The sequence below is a fragment of the Pleurodeles waltl genome, chromosome 9 (genome assembly GCF_031143425.1).
Source record: "Pleurodeles waltl isolate 20211129_DDA chromosome 9, aPleWal1.hap1.20221129, whole genome shotgun sequence".
NCBI lineage: Eukaryota > Metazoa > Chordata > Amphibia > Caudata > Salamandridae > Pleurodeles > Pleurodeles waltl.
In genome coordinates, this window is record NC_090448.1 from 659,194,557 (window position 1) to 659,220,028 (window position 25,472).

General features: G+C 46.6%; 1 protein-coding gene across 1 annotated transcript in view; it reads right to left on the reverse strand.

Moving 5' to 3' along the window:
* PPP1R37 (protein phosphatase 1 regulatory subunit 37) overlaps positions 1-25,472 on the reverse strand; it is a 726,853-nt gene that overhangs the window by 494,143 nt on the left and 207,238 nt on the right. The window contains exon 4 of the mRNA XM_069207728.1: positions 15,977-16,077. Coding sequence (XP_069063829.1) covers positions 15,977-16,077 — 101 coding nt within the window. The remainder of the gene's footprint in view (positions 1-15,976; positions 16,078-25,472) is intronic.

The window sequence follows — 25,472 nt, forward strand, 5'->3', positions numbered from 1 at the left end:
TGCCCAAAGAGGAGTTCAAAGGGGCTGAAGCCCACTCCTTTCTGGGGTACCTCCCTGTAAGCAAAAAGGAGGCAAGGTAACAGGACATCCATCTCCTCCTGAGTTTTTCAGGAAGTCCCATTATCATACCTTTAAGAGTTTTATTAAACCTCTCTACCAGTCCATTGGTCTGTGGATGGTAAGGAGTGGTGAACTTGTAGGTAGCACCACACTCTTCCACTTTGCTTTCAAGTATACAGACATGAAGGTGCTACCCCTGTCTGATAGTACCTCTTTTGGAAAACCCACCCTGGAAAAGATTCCCAGGAGGGCATTTGCCACTGCAGGAGCTGTAGTGGTCCTTAGAGGAATTGCTTCAGGATATCTTGTGGCATAGTCCACAACCACCAAGATAAACCTATTGCCTGAAGCAGTAGGAGGGTCAAGGGGGCCAACTATGTCAACCCCTACCCTTTCAAAGGGCACCCCAACCACTGGAAGTGGAATTAGAGAGGTCTTTGGAGTGCCACTAGTCTTTCCCATGTTTTGATCTGGCCCAAATGCCCTGCCAAAGGAATGTCATGTGCAAGAGTTAGGAAAAACCCTCTGTACTGCAGGGGAATGACCAGTCTCCTGGCTGCTCCAGGTTTTGGGTCCCTTGCCTCAGTGTACAAGCGGTTATCCTCCCAGTAAACTCTATGGCTGTCACTGACATCCTCATTTTGCTGTTTGACAGATTGCTGTCTGAGACCCTCTAATGTGGGACAGGTTTGCTGTGCCACACTCAGCTCTTCCCTGGCAGGCCCCCCTCCACCCAAAAGCTCAGCAGTGTCTGCTGCCAGCTCATCTGGTGAAGGTTCTGCACAGGGAGGAAATTCCTCTTCTTCAGAAGGGGAATCATCTGTAGAGGGAGGGATAGTGGGTAGGGATTTACCCTTGCTATCCCTAGCGTTAGGGAGCACTTGGTCCATTCTTCCAGGATCCAAGTTACCCTGTCCTTTTTGCTTTTTGGCCTGAGCTCTCGTTAAAGCAAAAATATGCCCAGGAATGTCCAGCATTGCTGCATGAGCCTCCAACCCCACTTCTGCCCAAGCTGATGTCTCTAAATCATTCCCTAGTAGAAAGTCTACAGGTAAATCTGAGGCAACCACAACTTTCTTTGGACCAGTAAAGACCCCCCCCCTCCCAGTTGAGATTCACAACAGCCATGGGGTGACTAAGAGTGTTATGAGCGTCTGTCACTTGGTACTGCTGACCAAGTAGGTGTTGTTCAGGGTGGACCAGTTTCTCTATCACCAAAGTTACACTGGCTCCTGTGTCCCTGTAGGCCTGGACCTCAACAGCATTTATTAGGGGAAGTTGCTTGTACTTATCCATATTAAGGGGACAAGCAACCAAGGTGGCCAAATCAATGGCACCATCAGAGACTAACACAGCCTCTGTGGTCTCCCGAACAAGACCAACCCCAACTACACTGCCAAGAGTGAGCCCAGCTACACCCTTGGATTGGCTATTTGTAGGTTTCCCACTACCACTGCTATTACTAGGGGCACTAGAATTTGCAGCAGGGGTTGTGGTGGTGGGAGATTTGGTGTTTTTCTTTGGACAACTGGAATCAGTTGCCCAATGGCCTTTGACTTTACACAAATAACACCAAGGCTTTTTAGGTTGATTATTGGAAGAGGATTTGGACCCACCACCCCCAGAGGATTTATGTGGGCCTGATGAAGACTCAGAATGTTTACTTTGTACCCACCCTTGTCAGAAGACTTACCATCCTTCTTCTTGCCATCCTTGTCACCCTCTGTGTGAACTTTTCTGTTAACCCTTGTTCTGACCCACTTGTCTGCCTTCTTTCCCAATTCTATGGAAGATGTCAGATCAGAGTCCACTAGGTATTGGTGCAACAAGTCAGACACATAGTTATTCAGAATATGCTCTCTCAGAATAAGATTATACAGGTTTTCTTAGTCAGATACCTTACTGCCATGTAACCACCCTTCCAAGGCCTTCACTGAACAGTCCACAAAATCTGTCCAGTCTTGAGAGGACTCTTTTCTGGTATCTCTGAACTTAATCCTGTATTGTTCAGTGGTTAAGCCAAATCCATCCAAGAGTGCATCCTTCAATACTGTGTAGTGGTTAGCTTCACTTTCTCTAACAGTAAGGAGCCTATCCCTACCCTTTCCAGTGAAAAATAGCCACAACATAGCAGCCCACTTCCTTTGAGGGACCAACAGTACCATACAGGCCCTCTCAAGTGCAGCAAACCACTTGTTGATGTCATCCCCCTCCTTGTAAGGGGGGACTATCTTGTGCAGATTCCTGGAATCATGCTCTAACAGGATTACTATCAGGAAAACTGCTGCTGCCACCATGGGGTCCTAACCCCAACCTCTTTCTTTCCTTCTCAATGTGTAGGGATTCCCTATCTAAGGACAGGTGTTGCTGTTTAACCTTCAGTCTGGTCTCTTCAACCCTCAACTTTTTGAGTTCCCTTTCTAACAAGTTATCCTCAGGGTGGGTGGGTTGGGAAGGCTTTGACACAGATGACAAATTGGAAACTTCAGAGGGGGACCTGTCCCTATCTGTCTGGACCCTGCTAACCTGGCCTCTAGGAATAAAGGATGCCCTACTGTGATGGGAACCTCCATTACTACCAGCATTACCAGGTGCCCTGCTAGGGGGCAGACCCTTATCAGAACCCTCCCCAGCTTCCTCAAGAGGTTCCTCTGAATCAGACTGGGAAGCTTCTACTAACCTCTCATTGGATGGGCCAGACTGGTTCTGGTCATCCACCATAAGCATGTTAAACAGAAACTCTTTTGTAGGGTTCTTTCCTATAACTACACTCTAAGCAGAGACTCCTTAGGCTCTTGTAATTCAAAATGTCATAAGTAGCATTGACAGTTTTGAGAGTGGAATCTACCACAGATATGATAGTAAAAGGTTTAGAGATAGGGAGGAGAAAGAAAAAGTGTTAGAACTTTTGAAAGCACAGAGAAAAAAACTTGTTCTAACTTTTAGAAGTTTTAAGAAACTTTTCATAACTTTGTAAAAAGTTTTAGAAAAGAAAAGCAAACTTTTTGGTTTATGTGTACATTCACTGAACTGTTTGGTATATGATTCTCTAATGAAAATAACAAAATGACAAAGTGGTAAAGCAGTTACAAGTACTTATCCCACCGCTGCACCACCAATGTAGGAGGCTGGCCTGCTTGTAGTGGGTATCAAAGGTACTTACACCTTGTGCCAGGTCCAGTTATCCCTTATTAGTAGAACAGAGGTGTTGACAATATGCCACAAGTATCTCAGTGAGTACCCTCAGTAAGAAGGTAAGTAATAAACACAAGTTATATGTACACAAACCAAAATCAGGTAAGTAAGAGTCAGAAAAGTAATGCAAACAGTGTAGAATTACAATAGGTTGCAACAGGCAAACATAGGTCTAGGGGCAACACAAACCATATACTCCAAAAGTGGAATGCGAATCACAAATGGACCCCCAGACCTATGGGAGCTTGTAGAGGGTCGCTGGGACTGTAAGAAAACAGTCAGTCTGTCCAAGATACCCCACCCCAAGACCCTGAAAAGTAGGAGTAAAGTACACCTACTACCCCAAAAAAGCACAATAGTCGTGATAGTGGGTTTCTGCAAGAACAAACACCAGCAGTGCACTGACAACTGATTTTCGGACCTGAGGACCTGCAAGGCAAGGGGACCAAGTCCAATAGTCGCGACAGTGTCCGGAGGGGCAGGAGCCCAGGAAAACCCCAGATGAAGGTGCAAGGAAGCTGCCTCCGGATGGAAGAAGCTTGGAATTCTGCAAGAAAGAAGAGGACTAGGAACATCTCCTTTGGAAGACGGATGTCCCACGTCGCGATGAAGCTTGCAGAGGTGTTCCCACGCAGAAATACCGCAAACAAGCCTTTCTAGCTGCAAGGGTCGCAGTAGAGGTTTTTTGGGTGCTGCTGAGGAACAGGATGTCGCCTTTTGGAGGAGGAGGCAGAGGGGGCGCTCAGCAACTCGGAGAGCCCTCACAGAAGCAGGCAGCACCCGCAGAAGTACCCCAACAGGCACTTAGAATATTAGTGAACGGAGTCCATGCAAAGTTACAAAAGAGGGTCCCGTGACGTCAGCGGCCAACTCAGAGGGTTGTGCACTGCAGGAAGGAGTGCTGGGGACCCAGGCTAGGCTGTGCACAAAGGAAATCCTGGAAGAGTGCACAGGAGCATCTGCAAATCACGCAGTACACAGCTTTGCAGCCTAGCGTGGGGAGGCAAGGACTTACCTCCACCAAACTTGGACTGAAGAGTCACTGGACTGTGGGAGTTACTTGGATAGAGTTGCTGTGTTCCAGGGACCACGCTCGTCAGGAAGAGAGGGGACCTAGAGGACCAGTGATGCAGTCTTTTGGTTCCTGCGTTAGCAGGGGGAAGATTCCGTCGACCCACAGGAGATTTCTCCGGAGGTTCTGGTGCAGGGTGAAGGCAGGCTACCCCCAGAGCATGCACCACCTGGAAACAGTCCAGAAAGCCGGCAGGATTAGGCGCTACAGTGTTGCTGGTAGTCATCTTGCTACTTTGTTGTGGTTTTGCAGGCGTCCTGGAGCAGTCAGCGGTCGATCCTTGGTAGAAGGTGAAGAAGGAGATGCAGAGGAACTCTGGTGAGCTCTTGCATTCGTTATCTGAAGAATTCCCCAAAGTAGAGACCCTAAATAGCCAGAAAAGGAGGTTTGGTTACTAAGATAGGAGGATTGGCTACCAAGAGAGGTAAGAGCCTATCAGAAGGAGCCTCTGTCGTCACCTGCTGGCACTGGCCACTCAGAGCAGTCCAGTGTGCCCCCAACACCTCTGTTTCCAAGATGGCAGAGGTCTGAGACACACTGGAGGAGCTCTGGGCAGTTTCCAGTTTCGCACCAGAGCAGGGCTGGGGGATCCCTGAACCGGTGTAGACTGGCTTATGCAGGGATGGGCACCATCTGTGCCCATCAAAGCATTTCCAGAGGCTGGGGGAGGCTACTCCTCCCCAGCCCTTCACACCTATTTCCAAAGGGAGAGGATGTAACACCCTCTCTAAGAGGAAATCCTTTGTTCTGCCTTCCTGGGTCAGGGCTGCCTGGACCCCAGGAGGGCAGAAACCTGTTTGAGGGGTTGGCAGCAGCTGCAGTGGAGACCCCGGAAAAGCAGTTTGGCAGTATCCGGGTTCTGTGCTAGAGACCCGGGGGATCATGGAATTGTCCCCCAATACCAGAATGGTACTGGGGTGACAATTCCATGATCTTAGACATGTTACATGGCCATGTTCGGAGTTACCATTGTGACGCTATACATAGGTAGTGACCTATGTATAGTGCACACTTGTAATGGTGTCCCCGCACTCACAAAGTCTGGGGAATTTGCCCTGAACGATGTGGGGGCACCTTGGCTAGTGCCAGGGTGCCCACACACTAAGTAACTTGGCACCCAACCTTCACCAGGTGAAGGTTAGACATACAGGTGACTTATGTGCAGTGGTAAATGGCTGTGAAATAACGTGGACGTTATTTCACGCAGGCTGTAGTGGCAGGCCTGTGTAAGAATTGTCAGAGCTCCCTATGGGTGGCAAAAGAAATGCTGCAGCCCATAGGGATCTCCTGGAACCCCAATACCCTGGGTACCTCAGTACCATATACAAGGGAATTATATGGGTGTACCAGTATGCCAATGTGAATTGGTAAATTTAGTCACTAGCCTGCAGTGACAAATTTGGAAAGCAGAGAGAGCATAAACACTGAGGTTCTGGTTAGCAGAGCCTCAGTGATACAGTTAGGCACCACACAGGAAACACATACAGGGCACATACTACAGGGAGTGCAGAATTATTAGGCAAATGAGTATTTTGACCACATCATCCTCTTTATGCATGTTGTCTTACTCCAAGCTGTATAGGCTCGAAAGCCTACTACCAATTAAGCATATTAGGTGATGTGCATCTCTGTAATGAGAAGGGGTGTGGTCTAATGACATCAACACCCTATATCAGGTGTGCATAATTATTAGGCAACTTCCTTTCCTTTGGCAAAATGGGTCAAAAGAAGGACTTGACAGGCTCAGAAAAGTCAAAAATAGTGAGATATCTTGCAGAGGGATGCAGCACTCTTAAAATTGCAAAGCTTCTGAAGCGTGATCATCGAACAATCAAGCGTTTCATTCAAAATAGTCAACAGGGTCGCAAGAAGCGTGTGGAAAAACCAAGGCGCAAAATAACTGCCCATGAACTGAGAAAAGTCAAGCGTGCAGCTGCCACGATGCCACTTGCCACCAGTTTGGCCATATTTCAGAGCTGCAACATCACTGGAGTGCCCAAAAGCACAAGGTGTGCAATACTCAGAGACATGGCCAAGGTAAGAAAGGCTGAAAGACGACCACCACTGAACAAGACACACAAGCTGAAACGTCAAGACTGGGCCAATAAATATCTCAAGACTGATTTTTCTAAGGTTTTATGGACTGATGAAATGAGAGTGAGTCTTGATGGGCCAGATGGATGGGCCCGTGGCTGGATTGGTAAAGGGCAGAGAGCTCCAGTCCGACTCAGACGCCAGCAAGGTGGAGGTGGAGGTGGAGGTGGAGTACTGGTTTGGGCTGGTATCATCAAAGATGAGCTTGTGGGGCCTTTTCGGGTTGAGGATGGAGTCAAGCTCAACTCCCAGTCCTACTGCCAGTTCCTGGAAGACACCTTCTTCAAGCAGTGGTACAGGAAGAAGTCTGCATCCTTCAAGAAAAACATGATTTTCATGCAGGACAATGCTCCATCACACGCGTCCAAGTACTCCACAGCGTGGCTGGCAAGAAAGGGTATAAAAGAAGGAAATCTAATGACATGGCCTCCTTGTTCACCTGATCTGAACCCCATTGAGAACCTGTGGTCCATCATCAAATGTGAGATTTACAAGGAGGGAAAACAGTACACCTCTCTGAACAGTGTCTGGGAGGCTGTGGTTGCTGCTGCACGCAATGTTGATGGTGAACAGATCAAAACACTGACAGAATCCATGGATGGCAGGCTTTTGAGTGTCCTTGCAAAGAAAGGTGGCTATATTGGTCACTGATTTGTTTTTGTTTTGTTTTTGAATGTCAGAAATGTATATTTGTGAATGTTGAGATGTTATATTGGTTTCACTGGTAATAATAAATAATTGAAATGGGTATATATTTTTTTTTTGTTAAGTTGCCTAATAATTATGCACAGTAATAGTCACCTGCACACACAGATATCCCCCTAACATAGCTAAAACTAAAAACAAACTAAAAACTACTTCCAAAAATATTCAGCTTTGATATTAATGAGTTTTTTGGGTTCATTGAGAACATGGTTGTTGTTCAATAATAAAATTAATCCTCAAAAATACAACTTGCCTAATAATTCTGCACTCCCTGTATGAGCACTGGGGCCCTGCCTGGCAGGGTCCCAGGGACACAAGGGCCAAAACAACATACATACAGTAAAATATGGGGGTAACATGCCAGGCAAGATAGTACTTTACTACAAATGTAATCATAGTTCTCCATCAACACATCTGGATTAGATTAACAAAAGCTTGAATGTCTTTGCTAATGTGCTGAGCTCTAGAACACTATGAAAACCAATCTCTTTTTCCCCCAAAAGTTGTATATTCCCAAGTGAAACAATTATGTTAATACTAAATTTAGAAATACAAAATTACCATAAAGGAGGAGGCAGAGACAACAGGGCTCCAAGATAGCTGCAATCTACTCTGTTTTATGCCCCCATTCAGAATCCCTTGTGACCCCTTTTAGATGCCTGTGAATTGTACAATATGTATAAATGGAGGAAAGGGCAACAGGCTCCAGTAGTGTGTGAAAATATTATCCTGTTAGTGGGAGCAACCATCCTGACTGCCTTCTGTGTTCCCTTGGCCTAGCCATGTGAAGGCCCTTAGCACGGACTGTAAATGCCAATGGTGCAGACCCAAATTAGACTACTCCATAAGTGAATAGACTGAAGGAAGGCGGGCCACGTTCAGGGAGTGCCAGAAATCATTGGGCACCAGGGCTAGTCTGAGCAAAGGACAATGTGTGATGCCACAACTAGGATAGCGGATTCCCTGAGGCACTTATGGAAGGTGAAGGATGCAAGGAAGCTGAGAGGCCAGGTCCCCCCCACCCCCCCCCCCCCCTCCTCCCCCACCCAGTGGCTCATAGGGCAGGAATCAGGTCTTCCATATACAACTCACTGTATTATCAGATTCACTTGGGGCAATCTGCAGTGCCCAGAACATAGGCGATAGAAAGGAGAATCAGTGCATTCTGGTAGGGCAGGCTTTAACTGTGGCTTTATCTGTGCTCCGATGATTGCAGATTGACTGATGAAGAGTATGGTGGTGGCAAGAAGAAAGAGAAAGGAAGATTTTTTTCTACCTCAGCAATGCTACATCCTGGAATATTGAGAAAGGTCAGACAGCGGAGCCCAGGTGAAGGATGGTCGTGGTTGACACTAGGCAAACAGACCCAGCTTTGTTCAATCCACACCTGGGTTTCTGATCGGCACTGAGAGTACAGCTACCACACAGAGGATGCTTTATGTCAAACAAAGTGGAATTTGGAGGTCTAACATCTAGAGTAGGGCAGCATGGTCAAGGTCACTGGGCTCCAGGGGCCTCACCAGGAGAGGAGCATGATGTGGTGGTGAAGACTTTTCAACTACCCCTCAACTCATCCAGGACTGGAGATGACCCTGGTAGCATAGTGATGGTGGTATCAGAGTTATGGGAACAGATTCTCCAAGCAGCTGTGCAGAAGAAAACTCTGTAGATCGGGGTGAGACAACTGCTTTTCCCCAGACTTGAACAGAAACACCTGTGGATGGAGAGAAAAAAGGACCTACTGGCTACAGGGCGTCAGGTTTCAGTGTGCTATCATGTCAGACCGGGCACAGAGCACTGGGGATTGGTGGGCTGTTGGGGGGGGGGGTTGTTGACAAAGTACCAGTTCTCATAGATCAGCTCAGTGAAGGTATTTTTGGAAGGACTTGACCAGTGATTCTTAACCCGATGTCCTGAGACCCCTGGTGGTCTGCAAGTTTTCCAAAATTAAATACATAATAAACTTAATACATTATAATTAATAAAGTATATACAAATAAAGAAGCAAAACTGAAAATGTGAAAACTCTAGAGGCTAGAGGGCGTCAGGTTTCAATGTGCTACCATGTCTCACTGGGCACAGAGCACGGGGGTTGGTGGGCTTTGGGGGCGTTCGACAAAGTACCAGTTCTCATAGATCAGCTCAGTTAAGGTATTCTTGGAAGGCCTTAACCAGTGATTCTTAACCCGATTGCATGTTTTACAAAATTAAATATTAAAATGAATACATTATAATTAATAAGGTATATACAAATAAAGAAGCAAGACTGAAAATTCGAAAAAACTATATTTGATTGTGATATTTGAGCATCTGTTTGGTGCAGAATTGTTTTTGTGCATTGTTTTGATTTCACATTTTAGAAATTTCTGAGGCCGGGGGTCCCTGGCATCCAATACGGACTCAGTGGGGGACCCAGATTCCAGTAATGATTCAGTGGAGGTCCACAGAAGTTAAAAGGTTAAGAACCACTGGTCTAGACCATAATCCAGGCTTGTCTTGTTGCAGGTGGTTGTTGTAGCGCACTAGGATCTCTGTCTCTAGGAGGCTGGCCTGGTTTGTAGTGGGTACCTTGGGTACTTACACCTTATACCAGGTCCAGTTGTCCTTTATTAGTGAAATGTAGTAGTGTTCAAGCAGCTTAGGCTGATCGAGGTAGCTGAACTAGGAGACCTGCAATACCACTTATAGTTACACAGTACTTGTACACAAGTAAAGACAATACTCAGTGTTACCAAAAATAAAGGTAGTTTATTTGGGTGACACAAGGCCAAACATAACTTAGAGGCAATACCCATTGTGGAGGTAAGTATTATACACAATATATATACTAGACACCAAAATAAGGTAAGTAATTAGACATAGGATACTGCAAACAATATGAAATGCTATAGAATGCAATGGGAGAAAATAGGTCTAGGGGCAATATAAACCATATACAAAGAAAGTGGAATGCGAATCACAAATTCCCCCCTTGACAAGTGTAGTGTGTGGAGAATCGCTGGGAGAGTAAAGATAAGTAAAGTACACAACCCCAGAGCCCAGAAAAGCAGGAGTAAAGTACTGCAAGTTTCCTTAGGACACACTACAAGTTGTGATTACCATTACTGCAAGAACCAAGCAAGACTGCAAACCACAAATGGTGGATTCCTGGACCAGAAGACCTGCAAATGGAGGAGACCAATTCCAGAAGTCGAAAGAAGTTCCAGGAAGGACAGGAGACCCTGCCAACCCAGAAGAGGGTGCAAAAGAAGAGTCCGCGGTTGGACGAAGACTGCAGAAATGCACCCAAGGAAGATGTCAGCAGGTTCCTGTGTGATGCACTAGATGTCCCACGGAGAGAAGTTGGATGCAGGTGAGTTTTGGTGCTGGATTCTTCCAACAAGCCTTGGTTCAGCAAAGACGCGTTTTTTGCGTCAAAATTGAGCTATCTGGACCCAGGAGCGACTGGGGGGACTCAACTCTGCGTGAGGAGAAGCAGGGGGCTCTCAGACCTTTAGAGAGCCCTCATAACACCAGGCAGCACCCACAGGAGTCCCAAGATACGGGGACAAATGAGGTGCAAATTGCGGTTGGTGCAGCACTACAAAGGAAGGTCCCACGCCGCCGGAAAACAACTCAGCGAGTTGAGTGTCGCTGGATAGAGAGCTGTGGACCTGAGCCAGGCTGTGCACGAAGGAATTTTGCAAAGAGTGCACAGAGGCCTCAGGAGGTGAAGAAGACGTGGTGCACAGGGGTACTGTCGTTCTTGGAGAAGGCAAGGTCTTACCTCCTCCAAATTGGGACAGCAAGACCGCAGGACAGTCTGTCGAAGGGGTTCACCATCTGCGTTCCAAGGAGCACACTTGTCGTCAGGAGGGGCGTCCAAGAGAACCAGTTGTCGACTTAGAAGGTGCCTGCTTTAGCAGGGAAGTGACTCAGTCACTCCACAGGAGATTTCTTCGGTCCTTCTGGTGCAGGGTGAAGACAGGGAGTCCCCAGAGGTTGCACACTGTGGAAACTGTCGCAGTTGCTGGCTGGAGCTGAAGTTGCAGAGGAAAAGTAGCCCTTCCGGATACTTTGTTGCTGTTACAGCGGTTCTTGGAGCAGTCTGCGGGCGATCCGAGGTCAGAGGATGAAGTAGTAGTTGCAGAGGATTCTTGAAAGAAACTTGCAAGTAGAACCTGAAGAGAAACCCACAGGAGAGGGGGGATTGGCCACCTTTTCAAGTATGGACCTATCAGGAGGGGTCTCTGACGTCACCTGCTGGTGCTGGCCACTCAGAGGCAACCAGAGTGCCCCCACACCTTGCAAAGCAAGATGGCTGAAGTCTGGGACACACTTGAAGAGCTCTGGGCACCACCCCTAGGGTGGTGATGGACAGGGGAGTGGTCACTCCCCTTTCCTTCGTCCAGTTTTGCACCAGAGCAGGGAAGAAGGGGTCCCTGAGCCAGTGTAGACTGGCTTTTGCAAGGAGGGCACCATATGTGCCCTTCAAAGCATTTCCCGAGGCTGGGGGAGGTTATCACTCCCCAGCCTGTAACACCTATTTCCAAAGGGAGAGGTTGTAACACCCTGATCTCAGAGGTAATGCTTTGTTCTGCCTTCCTGTGACTGGGCTGCCCAGACCCCAGTAGGGCAGAACCCTGTCTGTGAGGTGGCAGCAGCTGTAGTGCAAGCCTCAGAGCTGGTGTGGCAGTAATGGGGGTCCATGATGGAGCCCCCAGGATGCTTGGAATTGGCTCCCCAATAACAGATTTGGAATGGGGGACAATTCCATGATCTTAGACATGTTATATGTCCATATTCAGAGTTACCAAAGTGAAGCTACATGTCGTGCACACGTGTAATGGTGTCCCAGCACTCAAAGTCTCGGGGAAATGGCCCTGAACTACGTGAGGGAACCTTTGCTAGTGCAAGGGTGCCCTCACACTTAGTAACTTTGCACCTAACCTTCAGCAAGTGAAGGTTAGACATATAGGTGATGTATAAGTTACTTAAGTGCAGTGAAAATGGCTGTGAAATAACGTGTGCTTTATTTCACACAGGTGCAATGGCAGGCCTGTGCAAGGGTTTGTCTGAGTTCCCTATGGGTGGCAAAAGAATTGCTGCAGCCCGTATGGATCTCCTGGATCCCCAATGCCCTGGATACTTAGGTACCATATACTAGGGACTTATAAGGGGAGTCCAGTGTGCCAACTGAAATTGGTAAATGGATTCACTGGCCTACAGTGACAAATGTAAAAGCTGAGAGAGCATAAGCACTTCGGTTCTGTTCAGCAGAGCCTCAGTGACGCAGTTAAGCACTATACAGACACACACATTAGGCCATAAACGATGAGCACTGGGGTCTTAACCAGCAGGATCCCAGTGAGACAGGCAAAAACATACTGACATACATGTAGAAATGGGGGTAACATGCCAAGGAAGATGGTACTTTCCTACACCAGTGATCTTTAGCTCTGGTCTCTTGTCTTCATGATTCAGTACAGGCTGTACCCATAATGGAAGTCTTCCACTAGTAACAGGGGTATAGTGAAGTTCAGTGCTGTCATTCTTTATCTAGGCGCTCTGATTTAGGCGATCCTTCCTCTTTGCTTCATGTGGAATTGTGAAATCCCTACTTTTCCTTACCTCTAGCTCTCACAGGTGAATCAAAACGTCACCTTAGATGATCCTATTTTATGCAGCCCCACTAAAGAACTACCACTTTTCCTCTGCAGAGAACATTTTTGAGGCAACAGCAACTATAGAGATGCTAGTTAAGCCTTCTCTAGGTTAGAATTGGCTTTCTGTTCTCTAGCTTAGAATGGCTTTCTGTTTTTGCTGTCTGTCTTATGCCAGCTCCGCAATTATACCCTATGTTTCACAAGGTCGATCCTCTTGATTTATGGGAGTTTTTAGATTGAGCTGGGAACATTTGCCAGTAACATGCTTTCAATGTTTGTTTCTCCTCGAGACAATCCAACAGGATTTTAAGCTTTTTTCAAGGCTAATTTATACTAAGTGCAGCTACACTGTTCTCTACATGACTTTTTATTTACCAGGTCAAAAAGCAGGCAAAATATTTAGTATGTCTGCCCGCTACATGTGTGACTTTCAGAGATATAATCTGAATTCAGCCCTGCTTTAGAATATATTTGAGTAAGGATTGTGATGTGGAAGGAGGACATTATAGCAAAGTGACAATTTACAGTGTTTATCTTAGTCAAGCTATTCAAAATCACAGCCCTGTACACACATTTGTGCAGGCTGTTTCTTTACGGCTGATGGTGCAACTTTTCTATAAACAGAATAACACAGGTGAAAGGGGGGGTAATACTTACTCCAAAGTCGGTGGTTTGAAATAAATATTTTTTGGGGTGAGGCAAGCAGTGCTTGTGGTTTCCTGGACACTGACCTAGTTTCACTGAGTAAGAAATAAAATGAGGAATAGATGAGCATATGTACAAATGATGACCATGTTAAGAGGATGCATGCACTCTTGCGTTCTCCACCATCAAGCCCTTGATAACCTTGAAATGGACTCAAGTGCCAACTTCAAGAAACAAGATTCCTAGAATATGTGTAGACACAAACACAGCTAATGAAGTTTTACTGTTTAACACACATGCCCTATTAGATTACAGCCAACTCCTGCCATTTACTGATCATTCCATCCAAAGAAGAGGGCACATAACAAAAACGTTAAGTAGCACTTGGTTTGACTTTTAGCCAAAGAGCACTGGTGACAGCAGAAACAAAACTAACAATCCAGCAATGTGGAGTTTATCACAGGATGGGAATTCTTTTTAATGGATCCCAACACAATCATACAACACATAAAAAAATGCAAATCAGTAAGCCCCGTTTAAATGACAAGAACCGCTGGCAAAACAAGCGCACTCGCTATGCGTCCGTACCGGTAGACGCAGCTTATCATTTTTTTAAAGTAGTTGACGAACGGGTGGATTGGATGTTACGTTGTCACATCACAAGTGTTGCAAGTGTATTTGGATTGAAGTAACCTATTTCATTGAGTATTTCTTGAATATTGATTATTCAGCAAGCCCTGAAGAAGTCGTAAGGGAGTTAAATAACTTCCCAAGACGAAACACGTGTTGGCTGGATTAATTTATCTTGTGGACTGTTCACTTGTGAATTTCAATCAGAGACTGGAAGGATAACATCTTGTGGACTTCAGACTGTCAAATGTTAATCAGATTTGGAATAAACTTGGAACTCATCTATCAATAAGTGGTTGACTCCTGGATCGAGGAACATTGTGTGCAACATGGACTTATGTACTTTATTAATTAATTTATGATAATTTTTGACTTAAAAGTATTTTCTAGGTAACAATTAGGGGACCCTCGTTGTGTCAATTTCGCTGGCAAAACAAGTAGCTGGTAACTGAAATGAAATATTCAAAATTACCATGTAGATGCAAGGCTAAATAATGAAAATTATATATGCATATTTTTTTCATATTCTGATTGCTCGGATAAAAAAGTCCCCTGCATGGTTACAGATGTATAACGCCTACCCTAAGTGTCCCAGCTGTATGACTGTCTGGGCCCATGGTAATAAACATGGGTCATGCGTGTTGACCATGACTTAGGCCTGTCTCATGGTTATTCCACCTTGTAAGTTCGGGAGGGGCGCACAGAGTGGTAACTCAGAGCGGTAGAGGACGTGACCTTACCCTGAGTTAGGTGACAATGGTGTGGTGGTGGCAGCATACCTGTTCAGTGAGAGTCAGTGTAAGCAGGTCTTTTACCTGTGTCATAGGAGTGGTGCATACCGGCCCACCCATTAAACGTTTTGGGTCGGTGTACTTAACTCACCGTTGGCCTGAATAGACTGTGTTTAGCGCCTGACAGAGCAATACTTGCGGGTGCGTGCTGTGACATGTGTGTGCCTAGGTATTACATGGAGACCCGTGGGTTTCGTTTTGGAAAGCCTAGTGAGGTTAGGAAGCCGCCAACAGAAAGGAGATATAGTTTGCCGACATTCATTAGGGCTGGGGTAGGAATACATGCTGCAGGAAGGGGAGCAGAGCATTCCTATAAACATCAAAGCTCAATCTGATTCAACAAAGAGTTACTGGTCAGTGGGGCATGGGCTCACTGTCAGGGATGGTGGGCCTGATAGGGCCGTCACTGTGGACCAGGGAATGTTGGTAGAAGGCAAGGCTTAGGCCTTAGAACTTTTTGTGAGGCATGTTTCTGTGGAGGTTGACAGCCAGTTGTGATTCCCCGTTACTCTCTGTGTTGTGGGCCAATCAGATCTGGAGTAACTCCTGTTTTTGACAAAGGGCGGTGGAAAGTTCAAAGAAGCGGACACCTGCAACTCAGACTTCAAAGGCCCGGACACTAAATCACAATTGTGTCTGGCACTGGACTATAAAGAGATGAATATGAGCCTCCCACTTTGTTCAATACCACTGTTCATGAGGAGAAAAGTTTTCCAAGAGTTTGATCAGCTGCACCGAGGACTGGGGACCAAGGTGTGCCAGCCTCCCATCTGGGTGAGGTGCCATTTCCCAGGAAGCCAATAACGCTTGCCTTGTACCTGGAGCACGAGCCGTTTTCCTGCATTTCAGGACAAGTGCGCCCTGTGAGGGGACGAGAGAGTTGGTGGGAGCTAGGCCTCGAGTGGATACATCACATTATAGGACAAGGTTGTCTGCTCACAGCACCACTGAAGCGGATCGTGATTAACAACCAATTAACAAGGGTCAAAACTATCTAAATTTAAATCATGGAAAACACACAAATGTCTCTTTTCTGCAGTTGCTGTCTAATGTCTGAGAACTAGACATTTAAACTAGCATAACCTTCAGCGTTTGACGAGGGTAGCTGGTCACCATGTCTCAACCTAAACAATACTCACATCCTCATCAAGATTGGTCTGCTCCAAATCCAAGATTTTGAACTGAACTCGCTTGAAGATCTCCTCGAGTGCCTCACATGCCTTGTAATCCAACTTCTCGCCTACAATATGAACAAGATTAAGAGATCAAGAAAAATGTACAGAAATATGTTAAACATTTATAAATACAATACTGCACATATTTCATGTTAATGTTATATTTTAGGCTTGCAATACCACCAAGAAAAAAAATACACCACAGTAAAAGCAAACTGCATGTTCTCTAATCAATGCCTAACTATTTAATTCTTATCCCAGATTTTGTCTATACCTATGGTCTTCTTTGCATGCTTAAACCTGTTTAATCACACACCATGTCGTTATTCTACTCATCATCCAGCATCTCAAAAACTGAGTCAACACAAACTGATAAGAGAAAGAAACTGTAGCACAAAACTGCTGAAGAACCACTGCACATTAAGCTTTAACGATTCAGTAGGTCCACTGAATGGAGGAACAGCAAATCAACCGAAGACCACATAGCCTACAAGAATACAGTCACCACGCACCACCAGAACATCAGAGCCCCCCAAAAAGCCACCATTTAAGAACACCTTAGCACCAGCGCTCACAACGCCATCGTCAAAAAGTTCACAAACCACAGGATAGCCACCTCAACATCCATCCCTCCCAAGACCTCCACGACGACCTCGCCACCTTCTTCCACAAAAAATCTAGGACATTTACGAAGGCTTCAAGAACCAAAACCCGCCCGCACCGCCCACAAATACGACAACGGACACAGCACCACAACAGATTCTGAACTCCTGAACCTCCATCACTAAGTTGGCATCCGCTATGAAGCACTAGAATGGATCAGGTCCTTCCTCAATGGAAGAACAGAGTGTCTAACTACCGCAATTCACATCAGAACCCAAAGAAACATGCTGCAGAGTGCCCCAAGGATCATCACTTAGCCTGATGCTTTTCAACATCTTCATGGCCCCCGCTAGCTGAGATCAGCAAACAACAAGGGCTAGGCATCGTCTCCTACGCCAACAATACTCAACTGATCTTCTCCCTATCAGACGATTCTGTAAAGGCCAAGAGAAATTTCCACAATGGGATGGAAGCAGTCCTGCAAGGATGGAAGCCAGCTGCCTCAAACTCAATTCGGACAAGGATATCTTCGTAATTGGCTTCACCCTTCCTGCCTGAAACGACTCCTGGTGGCCTATAGCACAGGGAAAAGCCCCAACTCCCACGGACCATGATTGCAATCTGGACATCATCCTGGACGCCTCTCTATCCATTACCCTCCAAGTCAACCCCATCTTGTCGTCATGCTTCCACACCCTCAGACTCCTTCGAAAGATCTTCAAGTGGATCCCCTTAGAAACGAGGAAGACAGTCACCCATGCACTTATCACTAGCAAGCTGGACTACAACAACGCACTCTATGTCGGCATCACCAAGAAAACTGGAATCAAGACTACAATGAATCCAGAATGCAGCAGCCATACTCATCCTGGAAATCCCCCAACACAGCCACTTCTCCCCCACCTCAGAGACAATGGCTCCCAGTCAAGAAGTGCATCACATACAAACTCCTGATCCACACCTATGAGGCACTATACAACATAGGACCGGCATACCTCAACCACTGCCTCGCCTTCTACATATCCAACAGAAAACTCGCTCTTCCCAGCTCGTTCTTGCAGCCGTTCCAAAGATCTGAAAAAGCGCAGCAGGAGGAAGATAATTCTCCTACCTCGCAGCCCGGACATGGAACACGCTACCTCTCAAACTCACCCACACCGTATCAATGAAGCAGTCCAGCATGGAATTCAAGATCTGGCTTTTCCATTGAGCATCATGCCGAAAAACATGGCCTTGAGACCCTATAGGTGATTAGCTGCACTTTGGAAATTACTGACTGATTGATCTGATGTTGGGTCAGGGATTATGCTTCCTGTTCATTATGAATGGTGAATGATCAACAGGAACGGTCAAGGCAGGACAATTACAAATATTAGTGAGTTGTGTAAGATGCATGAAGAGTGAACACATTGTTACTGCTTACTATGTTGACAATTCTGCATTTAATTCCCTAAAATTTAATAAAATCTCCTAAAAACATTTACAGAAGCAAAACAAAAAAAGGCTTAAATATATTTGTAATTTGCATCAGTGAATGAAAGAGCAGGCGTTCACTTAAGCTAGAAAAAGCCAGACGGCGATGAAAAAAAAACAAAAGGACCAACACTTTCAAATGGTCATACTGCAAAAAATAAAATCATTTCCCAGTATAAACGATGTAGGGGGTTGGGGTGTACCCTCCAGCTGCTTTTCCCCACACGGTCAATCACACTGTTTCATTACTTACAGCCTCACACACACACCTTGTCCCTTTCGGGGTAGGTAACATCAAAGATCAGTAAATATGATGGCAGATTTCTTGCTCTTCTAGCAAGATCTGACTCATTACCCATAAATTGCAGTGTCAAAGAATGTCCTTTTGTCCATTCCTAGCACCTATACTGACAGTCTCAAGCTCAGCATCATAATGTGAACTAAGTGAATGAGCTGGAAGTGTTCTTACACTTGCATAAGGACACTTAACCAAATAAATGATAGACAAAATAGGATTACCTAATGATGATGCAACTGTCCAAAATATTTGAACTACTCCTTACCTACTAGAGAGGCCGATAACACAGACCTCTAAGTGAAATGATGATTGAGAGAAACTGAACAATTTAAAATGACACCAATGTTATGCTATTGTGTTTGACAAATGACTGAGCAACTAATATGCTCACTGGTGAAACACAATGTTCACCAGTAGCACATTACATGTTGTATTCAGTTTAGCTGCCTACTGACTTTAACGTGGCATTAGACATTACATTTGGTATTTAGATTAGCTGCCTATTGGCTTTAACATGGCATTAGCCATTACATTCTGTATTCAATTTAGCTGCCTATTGGCTTTAACATGGCATTAGACATTACATTTGGTATTTAGGTTAGCTGCCTATTGGCTTTAACGTGGAGTTAGACATTGCAGTTGAGACACTGAAGATGAGCTGTGTTTTCCAAGCTGTGTTTTCAACATGATAGACCAAGCTGTGTTTTTTCAAATTGAATTCACACCAAACCCTAACTGGTAAGAGAGCGTACATTTGGTGTTTTCCTTTCTGCTCAGCCTTGGGAAGAGGAGGGGTCTAGGAGATCTGGCCAGTCTCCAAAGACTTGTTTTCCTTTCCCGAGTCTGAGAGGAGGGGGCACGTTTTTGGAACAATGGCCCTGTGCAGCAGCGAGGGAGGATCTTCCAGGACTTCAGGCAGGAACGGACATCAGTTGCCTGTCTCCCGTTTGGGTGGAAAATCTCTTTCTCGCACTTGAACCGGAGTCATCAACTTGCAGGCATAAGAAAGATGAAGCGGAGTGATAGGCCCTTCGGTGATGCAATTTTGACTTTTATGCTTTGCTTTGAAGTTATGCTATAATATAATCACATGTATTTGCTGTGTACATTGCAACTGAGAAGTACTTTGATATATTTTGCTTTCATTGCTGCAACCACTTTTAAACGTGTGCTTCCAACCTACTAATCTTGTCTTTCAGGAACCTTGTGGTGAAGTAATAATAACAATAAATGTATTCTTTAAACTAAGAAGTGCATTCCAGAGACGTTTTGTAAGCTCGGTCATAAGATAAGAGAAGGAAAGCAAAACAACCAAGAAAAGTTCATTACATTGGGAGATTATGACAGTCATTGGGGTGCCACATTTCTGAATGGACATTCTAACAGTTATGAATGGACCAGGGATCTTTAATGAGGATAAAACTTAGGGATGGTGTGAGAAAGTAGCCTCTTTCTAGCACGGTTAACCCCACTTTTGACCTGTTTCTGAGTGTGTGTCAATGTGTTTTTACTGTGCCACTAGGATCCTGCTAGCCAGGACCCCAGTGCTCACAGTTTGTGGCCTAATGTGTGCGTTGTCAGTAGTGTTTAACTGTGTCACTGAGTCTCTGCTAACCAGAACCTCAGTGCTTATGCTCTCTCTGCTTACAAATTAGTCACTATAGTTTAGTGACTTCATTTACCAATTCCAATTGGCACACAGGACCCCCCTTATAAGTCCCTAGTATATGGTACCTAGGTATCCAGGGCATTGGGGTTCCAGGAGATCCTTACGTGCTGCAGCATTTCTTTTGCCACGCATTAGGAGCTCAGACAAACCCTTTCACAGGAGTGCCATTGCAGCCTGCGTGAAATAGTGCATACACTATTTCACAGCCATTTTCACCGCACTTAACTTATAAGTCACCTATATGTCTAACCTTCATTTTCTGAAGGCTAGGTGCAAAGTTACTAAGGGTGAGGGCCCCCATGCTGTCCAGGGCCAATTCCCCAGACTTCTTAAGTGCGGGGATACCATTACACGCGTTGTTAGAAAGTACCATCTTGCCTGGCATGTTACCCCCATATTTCACTGTATATATGTTGTTTTAGTCTATATGTCAATGGGACCCTGCCTGCAGCTGCTCCGGCTCCTGTGCACTCTTCCAGGATTTCCTTCGTGCACAGCCTAGCCTTGGTCCCCCAGCACTCCTTCCTACAGTGCTCAACCCTCTGAGTTGGCCTCTGGCGTCGTGGGACCCTCCTTTGTGTCTCTGAGCCAACTCTGGTTCACAAATCTTCGAAGTGCCTGTTCGGGTACTTCTGCGGGTGCTGCCTGCTTCTGTGGGGGCTCTCTGAGTTGCTGAGCGCCCACTCTGTCTCCTCCTCCAAGGGGCAACATCCTGGTCCCCAGCAGCATACAAAAACCTCTACCACGACCCTTGTAGCCAGCAAGGCTTGTTTGCGGTATTTCTGCGTGGGAACACTTCTGCAACCTTCATTGCGACGTGGGACATCTTCCATCCAAAGGAGAAGTTCCTAGTACTCTTCGTTGTTGCAGAACTCCAAGCTTCTTCCATCCGGAGGCAGCTTCCTTGCACCTTCATCTGGGGTTTTCTGGGCTCCCCCCCACCCCCAGACACTGTTGCGACTCTTGGACTTGGTCCCCTTGCCTTGCAGGACCTCAGGTCCAGGAATCCGTCTTCAGTGCTTTGCCGGTGTTTGTGGTTCTTGCCGAATCCACCTATCACGACTATTGTGTTCTTTTGGGGTAGTAGGTGTACTTTACTCCTACTTTTCAGGGTCTTGGGGTGGGGTATCTTGGACACCCTAACTGTTTTCTTACAGTCCCAGCGACCCTCTACAAGCTCCCATAGGTCTGGGGTCCATTTGTGATGCATTCCACTTTTGGAGTACATGGTTTGTGTTGCCCCTAGACCTTTGTTTGCTTATTGTAATTCTACACTGTTTGCATTACTTTTCTGACTCTTACTTACCTGTTTTGGGTTTGTGTACATTTAACTTGTGTATATTACTTACCTTCTTACTGAGGGTACTCACTGAGATACTTTTAGCATATTGTCATAAAAATAAAGTACCTTTATTTTTAGTAACTCTGTGTATTGTGTTTTCTTATGATATTGTGCATATGATGTAAGTGGTATAGTAGGAGCTTTGCATGTTTCCTAGTTCAGCCTAAGCTGCTTTCCCATAGCTACCTTCTATCAGCCTAAGCTGCTAGAAACACCTCTATTCTACTAATAAGGGATAACTGGACCTGCCACAGGGTGTAAGTACCACAGGGTACCCACTATAAGCCAGGCCAGCCTTCTACAGTATGCACCTATCAGGAGGGGGTCTCTGACGTCACCTGCTGGCACTGGCCACTCAGAGGCCTCCAGATTGTCCCCACACCTTGGAAAGCAAGATGGTTGAAGTCTGGGACACTCTGGAGGAGCTCCGGGCACAACCCCTAGGGTGGTGATGGACTGGGGAGTTGTCACTCCCCTTTCCTTTGTCCAGTTTCGCGCCAGAGCAGGGACTGGGGGTCCCTGCACCAGAGTAGACTGGCTTATGCAAGGAGGTCACCATCTGTGCCCTTCAAAGCATTTCCAGAGGTTCTGGGAGCCTACCCCTCCTAAGCCTGTAACACCTATTTTCAAAGGGAGAGGGTGTAACACCCTCTTCCCAAAGGAAATGCTTTGTTCTGCCTTCCTGGGACTGAGCTCCTCAAACCCCAGCAGGGCAAAACCCTGTCTGTTCCTTCCTGGGACTGAGCTGCTCAGACCCCAGGAGGGCAAACCCCTGTCTGTGAGGTGGCAGCAGCTGTAGCTGCAGTGCAAGCCTCAGAGAGCTCGTTTGGCAGTGCTGGGTTTCCATGGTAGAACCCCCCAGGATGCTTGGAATTGGCTCCCCAATACCAGATCTGGAATGGGGGGACAATTTCACGATCTTACACACCTTACATGGCCATATTTGGAGTTACCATTGTGAAGCTACATATAGGTATTGACATATGTAGTGCACGCATGTAGGAGGCTGGCCTGGCTTGTAAGTGGATACCAGAGGTACTTACACCTTGTGCCAGGTCCAGTTATCCCTTATTAGTGTAGAAGAGGTGTTTCTAGCAGCTTAGACTGATAGAAGGTAGCTATGGCAAAGCATCTTAGGCTGAACTAGGAGACATGTAAAGCTCCTACTATAGCACTAGTGTCTATATGCACAATATCATAAGAAAACACAATACAAAGTTACTAAAAATAAAGGTACTTTCTTTTTATGACAATATGCCATAAGTATCTCAGTGAGTACCCTCAGTATGAGGATAAGTTATATACACAAGATATATGTACAAAAACCAAAATTAGGTAAGTAATAGTAAGAAAAGTAATGCAAACAGTGTATAGTTACAATAGATTGGAATAGGAGCACATAGGTATAGGGGCAACACAAACCATATACTCCAAAAGTGGAACGCGAACCACGAATGGACCCCAAACCTATGTGAGCTTGTAGAGGGTCGCAGGGGGCTGTAAGAAAACAGTGAGGGTTAGAAAAATAGCCCACCCCAAGACCCTGAAAGGTAGGTGTAAAGTGCACCTACTCCCCCCCGAGAGCACAGAAGTCGTGATAGGGGGATTCTACAGGAAGAACAAACACCAGCAATGCAACAACAGTGGATTTCCGGACCTGAGTACCTGTAAGACAAGGGGACCAAGTCCAATAGTCACGACAGTGTAGAGAGTGGGAAGGAGCCCAGGAAATGCCAGCTGAGGGTGCAAGGAAGCTGCCTCCTGTTGGAAGAAGCTTGGAGTTCTGCAAGAAAGAAGAGGACTAGGAACTTCTCCTTTGGAGGAAGGGTGTCCCACGTCGTGATGAAGCTTGCCGAGGTGTTCCCACGCAGAAAGACTGCAAACAAGCCTTGCTAGCTGCAAGGGTCGCGGTAAAGGTTTTTGGGTGCTGCTGTGGCCCAGGAGGGACCAGGATGTCGCCACTTGGAGGAGGAGACAGAGGGGGGCGCGCAGCAACTCAGGGAGCCCTCACAGAAGCAGGCAGCACCCGCAAAAGCACCTGAACAGGCACTTGGAAGGAAAGTGACCCGGAGTCCACACAAAGTCACAAAAGGGAGTCCCACGACGCCGGAGGACAACTCAGAAGGTTGTGCACTGCAAGAAGGAGTGCCGGGGACCCAGGCTTGGCTGTGAACGAAGGAAATCCTGGAAGAGTGCACAGGAGCCGGAGCAGCTGCAAATCACGCGGTACCCAGCAATGCAGTCTAGCGTGGGGAGGCAAGGACTTTCCTCCACCAAACTTGGACTGAAGAGTCACTAGACTATGGGACCACGCCCGTAAGGATGAGAGGGGACCCAGAGGACCAGTGTTGCAGTCTTTTGGTGCCTGCATTAGCAGGGGATAAGATTCTGTCGACCCATGAGAGATTTCTTCGGAGCTTCTGGTGCAGGGTGAAGGCAGGCTACCCCCAGAGCATGCACCACCTGGAAAACAGTCGAGAAAGCCAGAGGGATGAGGCGCTACAATGTTGCTGGTAGTCGTCTTGCTACTTTCTTGCAGTTTTGCAGGAGTCCTGAGCAGTCAGCGGTCGATCCTTTGGTAGAAGGTGAAGAGGGAGATGCAGAGGAACTCTGGTGAGCTCTTGCATTTGTTATCTGAACAATTCCCCAAAGCAGAGACCCTAAATAGCCAGAAAAGGAGGTTTGGCTACCAAAATAGGAGGATTGGCTACCAAGAGAGGTAAGAGCCTATCAGAAGGAGCCTCTGACATCACCCGCTGGCACTGGCCACTCAGAGCAGTCCAGTGTGCTCCCAACACCTCTGTTTCCAAGAGGTCTGGGACACACTGGAGGAGCTCTGGGCACCTCCCCTGGGAGGTGCAGGTCAGGGGTGTGGTCACTCCCCTTTCCTTTGTCCAGTTTCGCGCCAGAGCAGGGCTGGGGGATCCCTGAACCGGTGTAGACTGGCTTATGCAGAGATGGGCACCATCTGTGCCCATCAAAGCATTTCCAGAGGCTGGGAGAGGCTACTCCTTCCCAGCCCTTCACACCTATTTCCAAAGGGAGAGGGTGTAACACCCTCTCTCAGAGGAAATCCTTTGTTCTGCCTTCCTGGGCCTGGGCTGCCTGGACCCCAGGAGGGCAGAAACCTGTCTGAGGGGTTGGCAACAGCTGCAGTGGAGACCCCGGTAAGGCAGTTTGGCAGTACCCGGGTACTGTGCTAGAGACCCAGGGGGGGATCATGGAATTGTCACCCCAATACCTGAATGGTATTGGGGTGACAATTCCATGATCTTAGACATGTTACATGGCCATGTTCGGAGTTACCATTGTGACGCTATACATAGGTAGTGACCTATGCATAGTGCACGCATTTAATGGTGTCCCCGCACTCAGAAAGTTCGGGGAATTTGCCCTGAACGATGTGGGGGCACCTTGGCTAGTGCAAGGGTGCCCACACACTAAGTAACTTGGCACCCAACCTTCACCAGGTGAAGGTTAGACATATAGGTGACTTATAAGTTACTTAAGTGCAGTGGTAAATGGCTGTGAAATAACGTGGACGTTATTTCACTCAGGCTGCACTGGCAGGCCTGTGTAAGAATTGTCAGAGCTCCCTATGGGTGGCAAAAGAAATGCTGCAGCCCATAGGGATCTCCTGGAACCCCAATACCATGGGTAGCTCAGTACCATATACTAGGGAATTATATGGGTGTACCTGTATGCCAATGTGAATTGGTAAATTTAGTCACTAGCCTGTTAGTGACAAATTTGGAAAGCGGAGAGAGCATAACCACTGAGGTTCTGGTTAGCAGAGCCTCAGTGAGACAGTTAGGCATCACACAGGGAACACATACAGGACACATACTTATGAGCACTGGGGCCCTGCCTGGCAGGGTCCCATTGATACATAGACTAAAACAACATATATACAGTGAAATATGGGGGTAACATGCCAGGCAAGATGGTACTTTCCTACACATACCTGGTTAGGTAGCTAATCCCCCCCTCAGGGCTATTTAGGATATCTCCTGTGGGTTCCTCTTAGACTCTGCTTGCAAGTTTCAATTAGGAATCCTCAGCAACTACTGCTTCA